General features: G+C 33.1%; 1 protein-coding gene across 1 annotated transcript in view; it reads right to left on the bottom strand.

Moving 5' to 3' along the window:
• The window catches only part of LOC149651058 (protocadherin Fat 4-like), a 34,857-nt gene that overhangs the window by 12,737 nt on the left and 608 nt on the right, over window positions 1–21,512 (bottom strand). The window contains exons 2-12 of the mRNA XM_089847822.1: window positions 21,346–21,486; window positions 8,115–8,180; window positions 7,888–8,048; window positions 7,765–7,821; window positions 7,582–7,677; window positions 7,392–7,487; window positions 6,612–6,731; window positions 5,344–5,472; window positions 3,742–3,951; window positions 1,116–1,289; window positions 804–938 (exon numbers count right to left, since the gene is read on the bottom strand). Coding sequence (XP_089703948.1) covers window positions 804–938; window positions 1,116–1,289; window positions 3,742–3,951; window positions 5,344–5,472; window positions 6,612–6,731; window positions 7,392–7,487; window positions 7,582–7,677; window positions 7,765–7,821; window positions 7,888–8,048; window positions 8,115–8,180; window positions 21,346–21,421 — 1,320 coding nt within the window. The 5' untranslated portion in view covers window positions 21,422–21,486. The remainder of the gene's footprint in view (window positions 1–803; window positions 939–1,115; window positions 1,290–3,741; window positions 3,952–5,343; window positions 5,473–6,611; window positions 6,732–7,391; window positions 7,488–7,581; window positions 7,678–7,764; window positions 7,822–7,887; window positions 8,049–8,114; window positions 8,181–21,345; window positions 21,487–21,512) is intronic.

Here is a 21,512-nt window from a genome sequence, read left to right as displayed (position 1 = left end):
TTGTAAACCTCGAAGCCAAGCTAATTTACATATCCCCATTCTGTAAAAGGATTACATGTACCCGGCTATAATATATTGTATAAGAAACGAGTTTTGAAAAAAAAAGATAGCCATGATGAAATATCTTTATGGAGTAAAAATGGAGAGTTCAAAAAAGCGAGTTGTACGTTGACTGATAACGATCCATTTATCGGTTCAAGAAAGAGAAAAAAAATTATTTAAAGAAGCCAGCTCAACTACAAGCACGTTTCTTCCACGTTAAAGAGGTTACGCAAAAGCCACTTATTGTTCCCATAGTGCGTTCTATATTGCTATATATTTCTCGTCTGGAGTTTTCTTACACCCACTTATTTGCTGACCAATAACAATTACAGGCCAACCATAGACATACTGTATATCCCCTACCTTGTACGCTATCGGGAATTTGGGATATTTATTAAATCTCGATAAATCGTTCCATTCAATAGAACGGAGATAAAATATTTATAAATCACTAAAGCTGTGTGGTTGCTAGGATATATTTTTTAAGATTGAATTTGGGTTATAAATTTATCGATTGTTTTAAATTTACGTTGATATTGTAGGTCATGGCTATAGAGGAATAAGGATGTGTTGTGGTAAGCATACTACAAATTTATACGTCGTTATGTTTGGAAGGAAGGATGTTTGTAATTATAACCCTGTTTGGATCTGTCGTATGAACCTACAATGTTATGATCTCAAGTTCCCCCCAACGATGAGGTCATGATCTTAAAATTTAGGCCTAAATATGTGTTGAAATGTTTTGTGTCATTGATGTTTACCTTCATGGAAATATAATCTTTCGTCTCTCGATCCAACTTGTTGGGGTCTTTGACACTAATCCAGCCTCCGGTTGGGTCTATCTTGAAGGCGCCGGTACTGTCGTCCAGTTGATAGACGAATTTAGAGTTATCACCCTAAAAATAGTAATTGCGAGACAGTTTGTCAAAGATAAGTATAGAGGAAACGCAAACGCGAACGTAAAAAAAATAAATAAATAAAAATATGTAGAAAGATAATAAAAAGGAGTGTGGATTTGAGGAATGGTATGTAATAATTTCCGTGAAATAGACGTCAAACAGTCATCAACTCACTTGATCAGCGTCCACGGCGAAAACTTGTACAACCGTAAAACCCGGCGGCAAGTTTTCCATGACAGTTATGTTATACGTATCGAATTCGAATTGGGGCATATTGTCGTTGATATCTTGAATATTAACATGAATACGAGCCAGAGCGTAACGAAGAGGATTGTCCATTTGCGTCGCCTTGTTTAAGCGTAAAGAAAAAAGAGAAAAAAAATACGTTTTGCTAAAATTAGATATACAGCGACAAATTTATTCCCAACATCATTAACGTTTCAGTAGACATCTTCGATAAGGTAATAGAATTTCTACCTGTACAAACTTTCCCCTAAAATCCTTCAATCGTGAGAATCTATTGAAATTCCAGACACACATCGCTTTGTTTTTACCCAGTTATACAAAAGATTTAGGATGGCACTAATAGGTTTAATGCTAATATTATTATGGAAGGAAACTTTGGTAGTATTTGTAATGGGAAAATAATGAAATTGGGATAAACGAGACGGTCTCGCAGAGAACTTCTAATATTTTTTTTATCTTGTTAAATGATAAGATCTTCATTTTCCCTAATTATATAAGGAAAATTATTAGATGATATCGAATCAACAGATAAAATTGTACACTTAAATAAAGTTGTCTTCTTAACTAGTATTTTTCTGATTCATTTAATTTAACTATGAATCATTTCAAACTTTCTTTAAAGATACGCCTACGATAAAAATTTAAAAACAACTTTCTTTTCTTTAATAGCTTAACAGTCCCTTCGTGTATTTGACATTAAGTTATAAATAAACAAGCGTTTAATATGAATGAAACTAAGGTGTGTTCGCACTATATGAACCCTTTCAATACCTGCATAATAAACTCCATTGGAATTTAAGCTAACTGCATGATTAAAACAAGGCCGAAATTGATGAACCGCTGCGAATCTGCCTCAAGGTATCTTAGGGTTTTAAAATTTCTAAGATTGTGGAATTAGAAATGAAAGAATGAATAAAAAAACTGGCAAATCCGGACGGGTGATGACCAAAGTTAAAAGAATTCTTCGAGAAGCACGAAATAGGAAGGAGAAGGTGGGAGGTGGTAAAGGGACTTTAGTGGAGAAATTCTCGGATATAACGTCTTTGACCCACTTTAGGTTCTAGCCAGATCTGTACGCCTATAAGAGAAGTGGGAAGAATCTAGTATACCATCGCGGCAAATAAATGCCAAAGCATTATGAGGCTTTCATTTCAATCCTTCGTGGGGTCACAAAGGTTATCCCGGAATGAAAGTGCCACCCTAAGAATTCATGCTGCGAAAACATTACTATTTCCTTTGATACAGTGTAGGAAAAAAATGTTAATGTGCTTAAATCGGAATGCGGTGCTTCTTTTCACGTCACATAATAGTGTGTTAAATCTATGTAAAACTTGACTTGTATGGTAAGAGATTGCAGAACGAAAGTTTACATCAATTTTTTTACTTTGAAAGACGTTTTGATTTTCTTTTCAAAATGAAGCACGTTTTTGACGGAAAAGTGTTTTTTCTTAGGTGTTTTTATGGCACTTTTTGAACACCAGATTAACAGGTGATCTCTATGGTAGGTATAGATTACGGATAGGGCTCACCTAATGATATATGATTTGACAGTCTTCCAAGGTTTCTCTACAAGGACAGATAACTAATCTCAGGCTCAAACTTTCTCCCACTTAATCTTCATGGGGTAACTAACAATTAAGAAGTTAGTACTTATAAAGAAACCCTGGTTAACTAGCGGAGCAACAACTCAATTTCGTTGTTTTCTTCATTGCATCATCAAAATAATAAACAATAACAGTTACTCTTTCTCAGCGTTGCGAAAGTCCTTGCCCTTCACATTTCTTATCTCGAAACTAACCTAGACGAGTATCATAACACTAATATCAAACCAAATGAGCCCACAGGAGATGGGAATGTGAACTGCAACCCCGCAATTTACCAAATTATTGATATGAAAAACGTGTCTGTCAACGAGGCACGCAACGTTACGGGTCAAATTTAATCGGCGAAAGCTTTTGGTGGGAAAATTAAAAAGTGGGCGAATGTACCGTTATTTTTCCAAGTGAAATAAAAAACCCAGGCAAGATTGATTTATAACGCGTAATGTCTGGGATTTAGGTCGTTTAGCATTAACTGTTCATGAGACTCGCCCATTCACTTTAAATGCCTCAATTTTATAATCACCTACGTACTAGGCAAAATATGGGATGAATTTACATCCTAAACCGCCAAAAACCACGGCCTTCGTATTGCCATAAGTTTATAAGACATGTTCCATTTCATAAGTATATAAATATATGTTATGCTATAGAGACTTACTGAGAGCTTTTTTGAGAACGACGCGAGAATTCACTACAATCCATCTAAGTCCTATTTAGTCTGTACTAAGCCTTTGACAGCGCCTCACCAGGCGTCGCTTTACCTCGAATCTATGACCTACCTTCCTCACTTCATGACAAACTCTCAGTAACCAGTGACAAACTTATGGAACATATCTTATTAACTTATGGTATCGCCCATGAAGTGTCTCGTATAGGAAAAATTTTAAAACCGTTATTGATACAAATCTTTAGTTTTTCAACCCAAATACGTAGGTGATAAAGATAAAACCAACCTGAATTTGTAGGATGATAGTTGGGCTGGGCAAAGCCTCCAAATCCAATTCCTTAACCAAGTACAGTTCTCCTGTCTGTTCGTGGAGTTCGAAGATACCTTTATCATTTCCTAGTATGATGTTGTATCTCAAACGGGCGTTGATGCCAGTGTCCTGGTCAAATGCGTGGATTTTGGGTAGAGTTTGTACTTTTTGCCTGATTGTCGCTCCCTAAATATGAATGACATTGAAAACAGAACTTTGTTAATAAAACTTAAATATAGGTAATTTTAATACAGCCCCTGGTATTTTTTTGAAGCCTGAGGCGATATTAAATTTAAAATTTCAAGATTAAAAATTATTCAAAGTTAATTTTGGGACGATTTCCCAGTAGGTCATTTCAAAGACAACCCAATGTTTTCATAAACAAACTTGTAACCCACACAATACCATCATTTTTACACGCGTAATTACATGTTATTCTCACACAAAAATAACATAATAATACAAAACGTAGGATGTGTTTTAAGAGCCCGGAAGAAATTCTTTTTATTCGGGTGTTTACACAGAATTTTTAATTTCCTCTTTTTTCCAGGACCCCCCTGCCTCAAGTTGTTCGTCTTCTTTTTCATTATTTCGTTAAAAGGTTACTAGTTAATACGAGGCCGACCACTACAGTATAGGGCGTTACCGGTTAATCTTGATATTACCAGAGCTAAGTCACTTTCCATTTTGAATTTTTATAAAGAGTAGGACTAATATCGAGGTCGAATTACGAACATTAAGGAGTTTTTTTAGGCGAATTTTTGCTTGGCGAAGTAGCTCTTACAGAAATCAACCCAACTATGAAAAAGGAAAAAAATTACGATCGTAGTCTACCATAAAAGGATAATGAAACAAGTTGGCTGATAAGTGACGTTAGAAGTTTCGCATTTTTTCAATTAACGTCGCTTCTTAAATAGACTTTGAAGAAGGGATCAACAGGTAAGTGAAATGTATTTTAAAACACGTTACGACCACCACGTGACGCCCAAGATAGAAAGACTCTACATAGGATAATGGGACTGGACACCTAGTCCTTGTTTTTCTCTAGAATGCAGTGCCAGTTCCCTGAGCCCAAAGTGGGTAGGGTAGTTTTCGAATTAAAACGAACTGAGTTTCTTATAACCCCGTCTGTCCTCAACCACGTGCCTATGACGTATTTCAAATAATTTTACCCATAACTGTCCCTTTAATCTGCAATATTACAACGTCTGTAATATAATACCATCGTAACCCACCCAGAAAACGAACCCAAAAACTCATTTTGAATAAATGAAAGAAAAACTTGGTATAGTCGCTTATCGGTAAACGTGATCAGTTTACATAATGAAGGTATTATAATTTTATCCCTTTCTTTTAAGTTAGCGTCTTATTTCAGTTATTCTAGAACTTCTGAAAGTAAGTTATCTATAAAAACACAGACACTAGAATTTTTTAGAAGTACGAAAGGTTAAAGGGCATGAAAACAATTTTTTTTTGTGTGTGTGTGGTAAATTAGTTTCGAACCCAGATTTTTGTTTTGATTCATAACTGAAGTTGTAAATAATAAAAACATAAACATAAATAAGAAAATAAACTAACCGAGACAACCAGTGATTCGGAAACATTGGCCTTGTACACTTCGCTTGTAAATAAAGGGTTCTGGTCATCCGCGTCACGTACTCGAATGGTCATTTTGGTGACCGATGACAAAACTGGAGCTCCATGATCCTGTCAGACAAAAAATTAAGAAAATAAATATACGTAAACCAATTATAAATAAATTCAGTGAAAAGATGTTTTAGAAAACATCTTTAAATGGGTAAAAACACTCTAAAATTGGTTTTATCTTAAATTTTCTTTGGAAAAATCTTTCAAAGGAACCTTAGTTAATAGACTCATTCAAATGGATACACGGAAACAGTTAAAAAGGCACTCAGCCAGAAACATTTCCTTTCCATTGCTTCCGTCATGCAACAATTACTAAAATCTAAAACCCTTGTTGATGGGATAGACTTAAGCATTAAGATAATCGAATTCGCTTTAAATATAGGTTAGAATCTAAAGAAAACAATGAAAACGATTGAAGACCAAGAAAGCTATTAAAAAAATGCTTAAGATAAAGTTAATTACGCCCCAGGGATTTTAGAGGGAGTAACATTGTCAAACGGATTATACTTTCGATTTCAACGTATTGTGTGAATTAATATTTATGTTGGGTACAGCCTTGACCAATTTCGAAATACAAACTAAATTGAATTGAATTAAGCAAACATTTAATAAGAGGGGATTGGATGTACCAACTTAAATTCTTTTGTAATAATGATTAAAATTATGATTAATACCGTAATTTATTTTTCTTTCATTTAATTAATTAACTAAAAGAGCTATAATCTCAAAAAACAATGGAATTTCGTGATGATCTCGCTAACCTCATCGTGGTTAAACGTTAAATTAACGACCTTGGTTTTTAATTTCGGTTTCTTTTTCTAACGTAGTATTAAATTTAAAAAAAATGAGTATTATTTCACATTTTAACCATTGCGCATGACAACTTCGAAGGTATGCACGCGCAGTTCATTTCAATTTAAAGTTACATTTGCGTTAAAGCTAGCTCCCATATATTTAAACATAATGGGAATAATATTGGCTTCGTCGTAACCTTAAGCTGTAATGAACCATACGGTATAAAAACTGGAACGCACGAGGCTAAGTGGGCGTCGAAAACCTTAATTTTAATCTAGCTTTTTCAATGCCAAAAAGAGGGGCTTTAAAACGCGATTTTAATTGGGTAGAAAAGTCGACTTGGAGACAGAGATAAGCGTATATTATTAAAATGAAGAAATGTTTTTAATTTTTTCGTATCTTACTTTGGCTTGAAGTTGTAGTTGAAATTCTCGAACGCCGTGGTCATAGTCCAATGGTTTATTAACGACCAGGATACCATCAATTGGATCCGATAGGACGAAGGAGTTGTTTCCATTGCCTCCCTAAGGATATAGAAGGAGACACGTACGGGTTTTAATTGGGAACTGTTACGTAATTGATTGATGAGGATCGTTAGGCCTAATGCTTCTTCAATTGATTAAAGACCCTTGAATGCTTATGAACCAATTTGGAGTCGCGTATAGCTAACTTTGTACTTAAAAGCCGGTATACCTGCAGTTTAATTACACTTTGTAGTGGTTAAAACAACTTATCAAAGCCTACATTGCTATTAAATGTTAATGATGGAATCCTAATGATTAAAGTTTAGGCTTAACCTTTTGAATCTTGTTAAGTCTTTTGGGAACTGACCCCGTATGGAAATTAACCTAGACACAGGTAAACCATATTAATCTATGTCTATACGTACAATCATAAGTTTCACAAGTATGACACTACCTATACATCGTAATGCTAGAGGCTTGCTGAGAGCTAGTTCGAGAACGACTACACTCAGTTTTGCAATCCATCTTCCTATTTAGTCGGTACTAAGCCTTTTACAGCGCCTCACCAGGCGTCGCTTCACGAGAATCTATGACCTACGTCACTTCATGATACGCTCTCAGTAACCAGTGACACACTTATGGAATATATCTTATGAAGGCTCATAGACTTACAATGTTTCATCTTTGGTTAAAAAACAGTTCAAAGTAACTGGTACTTACAACAATAGAATAAGTAACATCGGAGTTGGCTGTATTAGGCTTATCACGATCTAGGGCTCTGATACCACGGAATACTGTTAAACCAACGGGAGTTAACTGCGTAAAAAATAAAATAGATAAAAAATTAATTATGATGGATTAGATATAAATTAAATAATGCACTGTAAAATTGCTCAGGTATAAAAATTACCTCGTCTACATCAAGGTGATACGGCGTATTTTGAAATTCTGGAGCATGATCGTTTATATCCTGAATATAGACTGTTACCGGAAGAAAGGCTTCTTCCTGCAAATAAAAACAAAGGGGGTTTCTATAAATTACCTTGATTATAAAATATAATTTTGTATTTTTAGGAAAATACTAAAAACTTACCGTCCCACTTCCACCTCGACATGTCAGCTTAAATTTCAAGACGCTTTGAGGATCGTGCTGTTAAGGGAGTTAAGAGATTAAATACTCTGATGTACTTACGTTAAATTATTTGACACGACTTACAGAGTCCACTAAATCCTCTAAAGATTTGGCAATTCTAATGGCAACAGTTTTCTCGTCGACATCTTGAAATTTAAAGTAATTGATGTCGCTAAGACTGTTGTCAACAGCCTCAAGTTTGAACTCGTTGCGAGGATATACTTGGACTTTAAATACCTCGTCGTCTGGAATATCATCGGACATCGTGAGATTATGAACGCGATTATTTAAAATTATCTAAATATACATACCGACTTTGATGTTTTCGGCTACTCTTTCAAACCTTCGGTTTTCACCCAATGGATAGAAATGGCACGCTGTAATGATACAAAGGTCAAAGGTTATCATAAGTCAGAATTAAGTATCATTAATATTGTGGTACGCCTTTATTATAAGCATCTATATTTGAATAAAAATATAAATTCTAACATAGCTAATAAAAATTAAAAGTTTCTATCTTGATGTTGTACATCAAAACATTTTTACATATATATTAGAATAAATTTAGATCTGTAAACAAACAAACATTATCAGAGCATCAAAGGACATAGCTTGAATGATTATTTAGAGTAAAGAAAACACGCGTAAACTCTAAATACCTACATATTAAATTTGTCCCTGTGAATAAATTATACACTTAATAGAGAATTATTTTCAGATAAAAGTTTTGATTTTCGGGTCAAAAAAAAAATGTTATCAAAACGGTGTTTTTTAAAAGGAAAAAAGAATTTAAAATAAAACCTCAATGAGACGATAGGAAATACCGATTATCCATCGCTTAAATGTAAAGGGTAGTAAGCGAAATGTTTTATCAAAAAAAAAAAAAAATTAAAATTGGTATCATTTTTTTTTTAACTTTTTTTATCGTTTTGTAAGAAAAAGTACACGCTACTAAGTTGGTGGCGGAAACATTTAATCTCAACTCGAGATCGGCCTCAATTTTACTCCGAAATGGGATCTAAAGTAAGGTAGCGGACGACCGGCCACTTAATCTTTTGAAGTAGTAGGATCTCTTCAATGGGTTACTAGGCTTCTTTTTATAACTTTTAAAGCCTGAAAGAGCTTTTTTCTTTTTTTCATTCGATTCGAAGGATTCGAGGATCAAAAAATGAGCAAACATCGGAAACCATCGATATTCGAAAGCACGAATACCAAATTTTTAAGGGAGTTTGGTTTTTCTTCCAAAAAAATAATACGGAAGGATTTAATACGAAATACTTCATCTTCGAATGATGATTTTAAACTTTTAAACTCGTTCTGTATTTTTAAAACCACCCGCGTTTCGTGTTGCTTAAGCCTAAACTTAAACTTAAAATTGATTTTATTGAAACACGAGGATGCATGGCATGGTTGGTGTCGAATTGTTTGTTAAATTTTAATTGGATTGTGTTACTAATAATAACATTTTACTGGGCTTGGGCTTAAGATGTAGGAAAGAGTTTCTAAGAAAGATAATCAAATTAAGTTCAATTAAATTAATTTTAAGTTGTTAATGAGTTTAGAGGTACACGTACCTAACGTTGTTTTAATGATTTTGTAAATAAACTTAATCGTTCCTTTGGTGGTCTTAAAATGACCAAGTAAGATGCTTTCCCACACAATTAACTAGGCCTAATGCACTTGTGAAGTTGTGAATTTCAATTTAGTTAATTTTGAGAAGCGCCTTGCAAAATCGTTAATTAAGGTTCTTAAATAAAGGGTGCAATTTAAGTAAGCCTTAAAAACGTTTTCGATAAAATTGGTGTACTATTTTAGCTACAGTATGATCTTCCACTTAATTTTTATTCAAATAACTTTAAATTTGCATATCTTGTTTTAGATTTTCAACAAAAGAAATAAAACATTCGACGCGATAATTACTTTTTCTCACCACTGTCTCGTATGGAGAATAAAATAAAACGTTATGAATAAATTATAGACCGTATTGGATCGGTATGTTGTTGATAATCAAGTCTCACCGGTACTTAACCGATACTGCCAGTTTTTGTAGAAATTTATAAGACGCGTGTATAAGTCTATCTGTATAAAATGGTTTCGTTCTTGAGGGTCATTTAGAAAAATAATTATAATCTGATAAATCTACAGAACATTCTCGTTTGAAACCCTTCCGGCCATATTCGATTTATTTTTTTTAAAAGTTTAACTCTTTCTGATTTATTCCGACCCTGATATATCAATAATAAATATCTCATTCCAGTTTATACGGTATTGTTCAAGGGTTTTAAATATTATTGTATTTAATTTAAAGTGAAATTAAAATTCCATCTTAATTGATTTAACTCTAATTGATATTTGATCGATTAAGCTGAATTGTTTGAAGTTTATTTCTTAAACGTATATTTCGAAATTAAGTTTAATCGTAAGTGAGAAAATATTTAATTTTTAAACTGCTTTAATCATAAAAATATTTAAGATTTAACTTTAATTGTGACCTTCTTTAAAGTTTAAATGCGAGATAGAAAAGAATTTGCAGTATCCTTGACAATACTAACACCATAAGTTCATAAGATATGTTTCATAAGTTTGTCAATGGTTACTGAGAGCTTTTCATGAAGTTATTCTTGTAAAGCGACGCCTGGTGAGACGCTGTCGAAGGCTTATTACAGACTAAATATAAAGATGGACTGCGAAACCACGTGTAGTCAATTCTCGCTTGTCGTTCTCGAACTAGCTCGAGCTGTAAAAGTCTCTAGCATTACGAAGTACATCATACTTATGGATCATATCTTATAAACTCATGCTAACACTAAGAAAACCACAAGTCACGAAAGCCGCAGTAAGAAATTGAAAATATATAGCTAATACTACTAAAAACATTAGCAAAATCAATCAAACACGTTCTAATAAGTCACATTTTAATCCGTTGGAAGTGAGAATTAGAAATTCCATTAGACCTAGTTATAATCTATATTTCCATTTCAATCGAGTTCTTTTTTTCTTGTCATCTGAATTTCATAATTCATTAATGACTATTTAGATCAAACAACTTGAAAATGGATCTTATCCAAATATATTAAAGAAACCTTCAAGGGCTCCGTAAATGTTAAAATCACGAGCGATGTATTTCCACGTGGCATTTGATGAAATAAGAAATATAAAAAAATTCCCATCATTGAGGTCAGAGCGTGTGCGGCGAGAAATTTTTTATTTTCAAATTCCTTTGTTCAACCAAGGCGATAATGCGTTTATCGAGTTTCATTTCTTTTTTCCAAAGAAAGGACGTTTTTGTACACAACGGGTTAATTATAGTACAAAGCTTGATACCGTTAACGTGATAGAAAAATTATCAAAGGAAAATCCTCAGGTAAGAACATCAAACAACAAACTGATGAAGCGTTTCTTTACTAGACTAAACTTTACAAACTTTTCTGGCCAGCCTCACAAAAAACTTGCACTAATAACTGTTATTATACTATCAAGGCGTTTTGTACGATGTTTTCGATGTACACTTTTAAAAATACCTTATTTATATTACTATTTTCTTTACTAAAATAGAAATTCCCAAGACTGTTATGGTCGAATTTTCACAGGTAAAATTATTGTCGACTGTGAGCAGTGACCTATTAATCTAGTTATTGAAACAATATTTACCTGGAGGATAATTTAAGGGTCAAATTCTGACTGACCTTAGGGCAACCTACACATTTAAGAACAAGAGGAAAATTGGTCGTAATTACGAGACGCAACGTTTGTTTGTTGCTTTCTTTGTGCTCGTGAGATGTTGTTAAATGGTTCAGGCTAAGATTCTAAAACCACGTGACTCTCATTTAGTTTCGAATAAGTTATTTATGTTTAAGTACAAGCGTGATTAGGTCAAGATGTTTGGATTGTTCGGGTTCATTAATGGTTTAGAGAAAGTAAGTACTTCAAAACTCACCAGGGGGTCGCTTGAAATGAAATGAAATTTAATTTAATTGAACAAATCTATTAATGTGTTAGAGTACGTCATTAATTTTAAATTGGGCAACACCTCAAATTAAAATAATATAAGAAGTTCTTCTGTTTAGGTTTAAAAAAGGAAGTTAAAATAAAACTATAAGTTAACCGAGAGCGTGTGAAAATATAGAGTAACACCAACGCAAAAATTACCCAACGATATTAAAAAAAAAATAATAACTTCTTAAAGCACTAACACTTAAACATTTTTTATTATATAAAGAATGACGCAATGTGTTTAACCTCAAGAGTTTTAATGGATATATATTTTCGCTACTATTTTGCAACACTTAATTTGAAATCGAAAGTGAAAGGGGAAGGAGGGTGTACGATTGAATTTCTATTATTAATGATTGAATTTTCGCTCTTAGGCGTATAAAGTAAACAATTTGGTCGCAAAAGGCCTTAAATTACACCTTTCCTTTCCGAAAAGGGTAGATTGAAATTAATTATTCAGAAGGAAAATTAACCAGGGAACTATTTTAATTATTGCAACGAAGCGGGGAGAGACTTCGGGGCAATTATTGATCTACGACAGCTAGCGACCAAACGTCCGTATCCCACCCGGATGGCTTTCCAGAATATTTAAATGAAGGTATAAATATTGAATAAATTGGAAAACGATTATATATCTAACGGAATATTTCAAACAATCATTTCCTTGTATATTGTATATGCTATTTTTAGGGGAATTTATAATTATTAATTGATTTAAAATTTAAATTGGGTTTATAATTATACACTGTCTTGTTAATTTGTAATTTATATTAAGGAATTTGTTCGATAACAAGCATAAGGTTATTATTACAGCCCTGGGTTAAAAATATTCAGTTTTGTTTAAATTTGAACTAAATTTAAATCATATGCTTTGTTTTTAAACTATTTCTATTATTATTAGCGGGGTATTGACTTATTCAAAATTTAAGTATAAATACAGATATTTATTTAAATAATTCGTGAGAAATAACGCTTTCCTTCAAAACAAAATGACAAAAAAGAGTCGATATAAGAAATTAGAATAATCATATTGGAAGCAAAATTCCATTCCTTGGGGTCTTTTTAGGAACTATCCTCCACTGAAGCGTTTAGAACCATCGCCAAGTAACAAAGAAACGCAGTAGGCCTATCTCACCCACCACAAGTAAGTAGAAATTTGTCTTTTCCTGGTTAGGCTTAATTCATATAGTTCCTGTTTCTGTCATGCGTGTAGAAAACCGTTACACTTTAAAAAGGTCTATTTACTTTTCCGTGCAGATAACTTTCTCTCCTCGAAATTTTTAGTTTTAAATTCCCAAACGTTAAACTAAAGTTGGTTTTAATATATTAGTGGTTGATTAGCAGCTACGTTCATAGATTTTGGTCTAATTTTCCTCTATACGTTTTTCTAACACATCAATCTATCATAATTGAAGCCATGCTTATGTGACAGGATTTATCATATTTGGGGAAGTTATTTTATTAATAAAGGGTAACTTAATTTCATAATTTTGAGAGATGGTCCTGTGTAAAAGCTAAGAAAGATTTCCTAATCTAGTGGTGTTATTGAAATGCTATTGTCAGTGAGTTCAGATTTACCTTGAATGGTCTCGTATGAATTTAAAACCTATCCTATTACTATTGGAAATATCTCAGAAATCATCTATCAATGTCATACATTCCAATACAATTCACAATACTTGAAATTGTTTGAGGTAACTTCAGTTTCTTTTGAGTAGGTACAAAATGAGACTTATGAAACAACTTATAAACATTAATTTATAGTGTTTGGGCATGTATTACCACTGACTAACAGCAAAAACCTGCATGCATGCCCAAAACGTCTAAAAATCTAACTCGGATAATGCATGAAATTAATTACATATTATTGCCTAAATATGTTTGTGAATTCGCATAAATTTCAATAGGTAGCAAATAAAGCGTACAATTTACACTTCAATAGTCGGGTAACCGGATATATTATAATAAAATTTAATAGAGCTAAGTATTCCAACTTAAAACAACCGCATTCTTTCAATTAGACACGAACGACCACCAAGTACTTCAGTATTTGGTCAATGGGGCGAAACAAGCTCAGGGAATTCGATCTACATCCGAGGAAGTTTCGCTCTCGAGTTAAATTAGGAACACGTAGGAAGCGTAATATGTTGACAGGTCAATACTTTTACTTTAAAGGGAACTCTAGCTAGCTAGACTCACTGTTAGCCAGTTTCTCAAATACATTATTTAAAATATTCTCGTTGCAAAACCAGCATAGCTCGAGGCAATCCTTTCTTGGACCGGCCGCGGCGGCACTCCCTTGTAAAAATGCAAGATATGGCTTTAAATTCAATAGGTAATATTTTTTTTTATTTTCTATGGATTGAAAAGTTCCTTCAAAGTCGGTCAAATGTTGAACACAAAGACATTTTGGCAAATACCTTTCGTTAATTTCGTTTTCAGTTGCGAGGGAAATTAAAGGGTAGTTGAAATTGGTTTTAATATAAGTTTATAAGATATATTCCATAAGTTTGTCACTGCATACTGAGAGCTTGTTATGTTGTAACGTAGGTGAAACGTCATACACTCTCGTATGCGAGAGGCGCTGTCAAAAGCTTAGTACATAATAAATAGGAATTGATGGAAGTCCTGCAAAATTAAAATTAACCGAGTGTGGGACTTCAATTCTCGCTTGTCGTTCTCGAACTAGCTCGAGCTGTAAAGTCTCTAGCATTACTTATGGAACATATAAACTTATGGTTATAATAATAATAATTGTCTAAAAATACGTTATATAACGGGTCTTAAAATAACAAAATTGTTTACAAAATACTTTAAAAGGGAAATTTTTCACTAGGAAACAAAAATAAACACGAATTACCATTTCAGTTTCTCTTTATACATATTTATGATTGAATATTTGTGCCATACGCTTTACGAAAACACAAAATTATACCATAAATCTTAAAATATCTTTTTCTTTCTAGCTAAATGATTTGTACTGTAACAATTTGTATTTTCATAAGGAAAGTAAAACAGCAGAGATCCCCGAAGCGAATGTAAAATTACATTGAAGTCAACTCCTTCCTTCCTTCCTTTTTGGTAACATATGACGCGTGGACGTCCGCCGGCGTGTTATGGTTACGCTCTAAAATTAGTCTTTTCAATTTGATTTAATTTCGCTATTTTATCTTGGCCACTACCGGTAGCTAGCTAGCTTTTATAGATTTTTCATGCCCTTAAGGGTTGGGTTATGACTTCTAAATTTATTATATAAAAAAGACTTGGTTTGCCCAAGCCTTAAAAACAAAACGATAAGAGTTTTTCCAGTTGACTGAAGCGTGGATATTATTTTTTTTCTCTTGAATTTTAAAGACAATCCGTATTTTACTACTCTTTAGAATTTAATTCAATCACCTGATTTTACTGCTAATGGATTAGTTTCCTACAAATTAATTGAAATAAAAAATTACTTATCTCAGATTTTTCAACAACAATTCCATTTTCCTGAATTTTTTTTTCTTTTCAAGGGAGAACGTACTTTAATTTTCAAATAATACTCTCATTAATAATGTGTTATATGCGGTCTTTTCGAATGCAAAAGGAGGCTGTTATCACCTTTCTTATATTTGATAAAGGGGTCCGTTTCTTTAAGCACAGTGACAATTATTAAACTGTGTATATCAGTACTTGTGGGGAAGATTTTAGAAGTGTTGCTTGAGTTGCTGTTTAGTTGACAACATTATGAAAAATTGATGTGTTTAAAACCTTTTGAAAGGAAAATTCCCTTTAATTAAAAAAGAAAGCGTCAATTTGATTAACTTTACACGATATCCTTCAAAATAATAGCTGCATGATAAAATGTTTCAGGAAAATGGAATTGTTGTTGAAAAATCTGAGATAAGTAATTTTTTATTTCAATTAATTTGTAGGAAACTAATCCATTAGCAGTAAAATCAGGTGATTGAATTAAATTCTAAAGAGTAGTAAAATACGGATTGTCTTTAAAATTCAAGAGAAAAAAAATAATATCCACGCTTCAGTCAACTGGAAAAACTCTTATCGTTTTGTTTTTAAGGCTTGGGCAAACCAAGTCTTTTTTATATAATATCTGTTCCTTCAGCCTTAATTTGTATTAATTACATTTTATTTTTCACGCGATGCTTTCCATCACTGGTAGCCAGGTGGCGCTAGTATCTACTTGTCTACTTTTTAGTATAGGGAGTTGCACATCCTATAGAGCGACGAATGTTTTTCACGCGCATCCTTTATCAATGGTCAAGCCATCAAAACTTCGGAAAAATTTACTGATCAACCGTCCGGTGACCCCTTTAGTTTTAAATAAAAATTATGGAACATTTTAAATATTTATTGGACAATGTCCAGTGTCCTGTGCTTATTTACGGCCCTGAGATAGTTTCACCTATCCTAACCTGGGCCGGAAATAAAAACAGCACACTAAACTTAGTCCAATAAAATTTTTAAATGACCCATAATTTAGAAAATCGCGTCAGGGATTTTCTATTTATAATCAATCCTAACTCTTATTGTTAATCTCTACGGAGCTTAACATTACGACGTGAAGAGAATTTTCAGAGTTAGACCCAAGGTTTCGCCACCAAGGGTGTGCACTTTTTTCACAACAAACCTTTACAGCAATAGTCTAGCAAAGGCACATCTCTCAGTGTAAAGTTTAGTTGACCTTTTTAACTTTAAAAAAAGTTATTTCTAAACCATGCGCCAGCACGCGCACATTTCATTGAAAGTTTGTTATTTAAGAATTTTTCCTTCTATATACTCGAATCTTTATCAAAAATTGACAACGAGCTTTCCAAGACTCGAACTTGCAATGTTTTGCCTCGAATGCAAACGCGTTATCCATTACGCCACATGCACGTATTTGTAACAACGAAAAAAAATTATCCAAACATTGTATTTATAGGATTATTTCTTTTATAATGTATAAAAGATCCGCAAAAATAAACACCGAGCTTGTCAGGACTTGAACCTGCAACCTTCTGCTCCCTAGGCAGAAGCGTTATCGTTTTCGCCACAAACCCGTTGGAGGCAGAACAAAATGCTATGCAAACAGTGTAATATATGTAACGGTTTTACCATGATTTATAAATTAATTAAAATAAAATACTTAGGCTTAATTGTTCTTAATCAAACTTCAGAAGTTCAACATTCCATAGTTGCTTGATAGTTCAAAAGTGTTCCGAACCTTAACTTCGCAGTAGTTTCTGAGTTATTCGATGGAGTGGAACACCAAAAATCCCATGCTTTTTCTATGGGACGCTAAGCCTAAAATCTGTGAATTATTTCTTCAACATTACGGGAGGGTGTGGGTTCTTATCTAGAAGGGCCTACCGGCCCTCTAGAATTGCAATGTAAACTTTGTTCCGTTAATGCCTCAAACACGAGAAATAAAGCAGGGGCGGTTCCGGATTCATGTCATATTTCAAGTTATTTTTAAACTTCATTTTTGGAATCTTCTGTTAAATATATATTTAAAGCTTTTAGTTTTTAATTTTTAAGCGGAATGTCAAAGAGATATTAGAGATAAATATTTGAAAATAAGGGTATGGCGCCTTAGTTTTCCTGCATCTTGTCTTTGAGAGACGTTAATCTAAATTCCATTTCTATATACAGAGCACAAATTGCTGTGTGAGTTAGTTTTCTAATAGTTCATGCCGCTATCAGACGTGATTGAGCACAATAAATTGGTAACATTACTGATACTTCAAATATAATAATATTGACCACTTAATTCATATATAGTTATTTTGTTTACGTTTTATGTTATGTAACATTCCATAACATTTTTTTCAACGTTACAAAAACAAACTTGACCATTTTCTAATACACTCTTTACATATAATTTGAGTTGTGTATACCCAAGCATGTGTTTCGTTTTTTTGAGGGCATTATACTCTAAATACCTTATGAAAGCATTCTTCATCAAAAATTAAATGAACTGTTCACGATTTGTTTCTCTAAAAAGTGAAAAACAACCGTTGCAAATTCACGAAGTTAAACCAACCTAGATATAAACGTAAACTCAACCTAGGAATCTCAAGCCTGAAGCGAGTAAGAAAAAATTAGACCTAGAAAATCTTTATAGAGTGTGAAAGGTTGTGTGGGTGTGTCAGCTAGATAAAAAATGTGAATTATAAAAGCAAATTTCGCAAATTTTATGCCCATAGTTTTTGTTCATTACCGCGTAACGCGTCGCGAGTCGCGAGTCGGGATACTCTGTTACCGACACCTTACTTACAGCTTCATTGTTTTTTTGTATCAGTTTTACTGACCGGAACCAAGAATGTATCAAATATCACCCACGATTGGTCAACCAATATTAAATTTTAATTACAATTAACCGTTAAAAAACCGGGAAGAAACTATTACTTGCGTTGTAGTTAATAAGTCATTGAACCTTAATAACAATTATTTTTTTTCCATGCCTAATCGTTTTATAAGTTTATAGCAGAAATTTTCATGACAACACCCTGATAGTTTTCGATTTGAACTCAAATCTACAACTATATTATTTATATAGTTCATTAGGGACTAAAGTTATGATGAGAGTAAAAAATTTTAAGTGACCAAAAATCGTTTTGTTGATATTTGAAACCATTTACGACTTTAAGGATATGTTAAAGTACTTCTGTTACCCGCGTGGCACGCCTAGTATTTTGGGGATCATTTACAGAAATTAAGGAAAATATATGTGCTCTTAAAGGTAGCTCAAACCAAAACGATTGCTCAATAATGTTAACGCGAACTTAATTTAGGCCAAAACTGAAATAACTAGTTTTTCAAACTGAAAAAGTTTCGTCCAAGTAATCATGACCATACTTAAAACCTCCCCCTCTGTAATATATTGGCATCCCCTGACCTATAAGCGATATTCCATGGATTATTATATTCACTTTTACTAACACCAATTTATAACGCCGGGCCACTAGAAGTTAAACAAAAGGAAATAGCAAAAAAAAATAATAAGCACTCTAAAAAAATTCTTCAAAGAATTTATCAAGTAGCCCTGAGTATGATAGAAGAAAGGCCAATTAGTTGAGAAAAATGTGTCATAGAGAAGACTTATATTTTATAATGAAAGGAACGGTGTCCGAAATTTTTGAAGATTGAATAGACCCTCAAGAAAACAATCGTAATAATTTTGGAAATCTTTTGAGAAATTCTAGCGCGAGTCTCTATCCTTTTTACTTTACTTTCTGTTAGTTAGAAGCTTGGTACGCTTTACTTAAAACCAAGTAACTCAAATATTACGGTACGGTGTACCATGGGTGTACAAAGATACGACATTATTGCTTTTAAGTCTAAATAGTCCTTGAGTTTATGGTAAATAGTTTTGAGAAAGCGAAATTTAAATCATTTCCGGTCGATGCGTTTTGCAAAATTTGACGCACATGTTCCAAGGGATATTAAAATATATACAAAGTTAAAACGAAGACTGATCTACAGGGTGTTTCTGATGCATAAGTCTGCCATAAATTAATTAAACGGTGCGTTCTTTGAGTAAAATTGAGTGAAAAGTGTCAGAGAAAATGGGCTAACAAACATGGATTGCCCCCCCAAACAGGAAATAGTCACTACATGTGGAGTTCGACGTACACATCAGCCTTCAACAGTTTTCAATCTAAAAACCTTTATCTAGCAGAAGTGTATTATAAAATCGTTAGGGTATAATGTAACTAATCACTCCACCATGTTACTACTATTTCCTTGTTTAAGGGCCCAATCAATGTCCTTTGAAACTTTCCACTCAGTTTGACACAAAGATGACCCTTTAATTTATGGCAGACTTACCAGAAACATTCTGTATAATAAATCCCCGACATCTTAGAGGCGTTATCTTCCCTTTGGTTTTAATTTCGTAATCCTTTTTAATTTAGAGAAGGGGCTACATTTAAGCCTTTAAACTTGATAGGCTTCCTCTAGATTTAAGGATGTGAGGTTTTTTGGGGCGGATACACGTGTTGTAAAAGATCATCTCTTTATGAAAAATTATACCGAAAAAAGATACGATAGCTACCCCAAAGCAGCTTGAGTAGCATCTTTCGTATAGTACCGACCCATTTGTAAACTTGTGTATTTTATAAATCTAGGGCCTCTCATAAAAGATTAAATAAGAATAACATCAAATATAAAACCAATTATAAGTCGTTCGTCTCGGTTATATCAGAAAAGTATGAAAAATTGTTCCATCAGACGAAGCAAAACGCTTTTTATGGGCGAAACTAGAACTAGGGTTATAAATAACGATTTTTTTTAGTTCCTTTTCGGATTGGGGTTCATATGTTAAGTGACCCTTACGATGCGTCGTAAAAAGAATCCGTATCGACCTTGGTATGTTAAAAGAACATCCCGTGGAGCCATTGGGTAATATGGCCTATAACTAACTTAAAAATATAAACTGAATTTATAACAGCAATCTGCATATATTATGGTTTAGTTTTAGATATAAATAACAAAATTTAAAGCCTGGCTTTGTTTAAAATATTCGTTATATTTTAAACTTAAGAAAATATTAACGAAGTGGTTAAAGCTTAAGTATTTCATTATCAAATTGTATTTCAAGAATTAAAAGTACGCTCTAGAAATAAGAGGCATCATAAATTTCACTCTTGTGAACTTTTCCTTTTTTCAAAGTCGTAAAGACGTTTTTACTATGGTTAAATCGATCACTAATGTAGAGTAGATTTGATAATTGATAATACCTCAAGCCAAAAAAATAAGTGACATTTTCACCTTCCCATAAAATTAAGTGGATCACACTAACTTAGTATTCTTAAAATGGGACAGATCTCTCTTGATAAAAAGTTTTCCTTTAACATATAAAATCGTTTTAAAATCCATTATTTAAATTAGAATGTTATGGCTTATTATAAAAATATAAAAATCAAGTTTCTATATCGGGGTATTATAAACGTTTTATCTGGAGAAAAATTTGGTTAAAACAATGGGCTTTTTTTAAAAGAAAAAAAAATATTAATTTCATAAAATCTTTCCTTCTATTTTGTTTAAAACAAAACACGGCACGCCATTATGAGAGCGCTTCTTCGTTTAAACCGGATACCTTAATTGGATTTTCCTTAAACACACGATTTAAAAATGAAAATATAATTTCTTTTTACAGAATTATCTTAATTGATAATCTCTTTGCTCCAATTATACGATGAGCGGAGAACGCGATCTGACATCCTTTCTGTATCAAGTACTAGTACTTGGGTATCAATGGGTAATTACGTTTCTATGAAACAATAGCCAAAATTCGAATAATTTCAATTCAAATCTACATACACTTAAACCTAATTACACAGACTAAGAAATCCGACCATACACGAAAGCAATTTAATTTTATGTCTCGAAGAGATTCAGGAAATGTTTATTGTACAGTATCTTAGTGTTTAAAGACATTGTTCATGGCTTTTTACAAGCAGACGACGATCGCACTGCATATTATTAATGTCAGTCTTTTGACAAGGTACGTAAATAAACATTTCCATCGAAAGATCTCTTCAGTGTTAAGAAAAAACGAAGACTTACCTTGGCAGTTGACATTGGCTACGAATGTCGCTAGTAAGACTAAAGCAGAGGTGACCAGCACCCCTTGTCGCTCCATGTTAGAGCTAATTTTGGTTGATTTTAACCCAGGCTCATCAGCTGCTTTGATACCTCCTCATCGCTCTACAAAATAAAAAAAAATCATAAAA

The sequence above is a fragment of the Phalangium opilio genome, unplaced genomic scaffold (assembly GCF_054372755.1).
Source record: "Phalangium opilio isolate 3A_F unplaced genomic scaffold, DU_Popi_V2 ptg000082l_1, whole genome shotgun sequence".
Lineage (NCBI taxonomy): Eukaryota > Metazoa > Arthropoda > Arachnida > Opiliones > Phalangiidae > Phalangium > Phalangium opilio.
The sequence above is the reverse complement of the archived record's forward strand: the minus strand, read 5'-3'. Positions and strand labels throughout refer to the sequence as shown.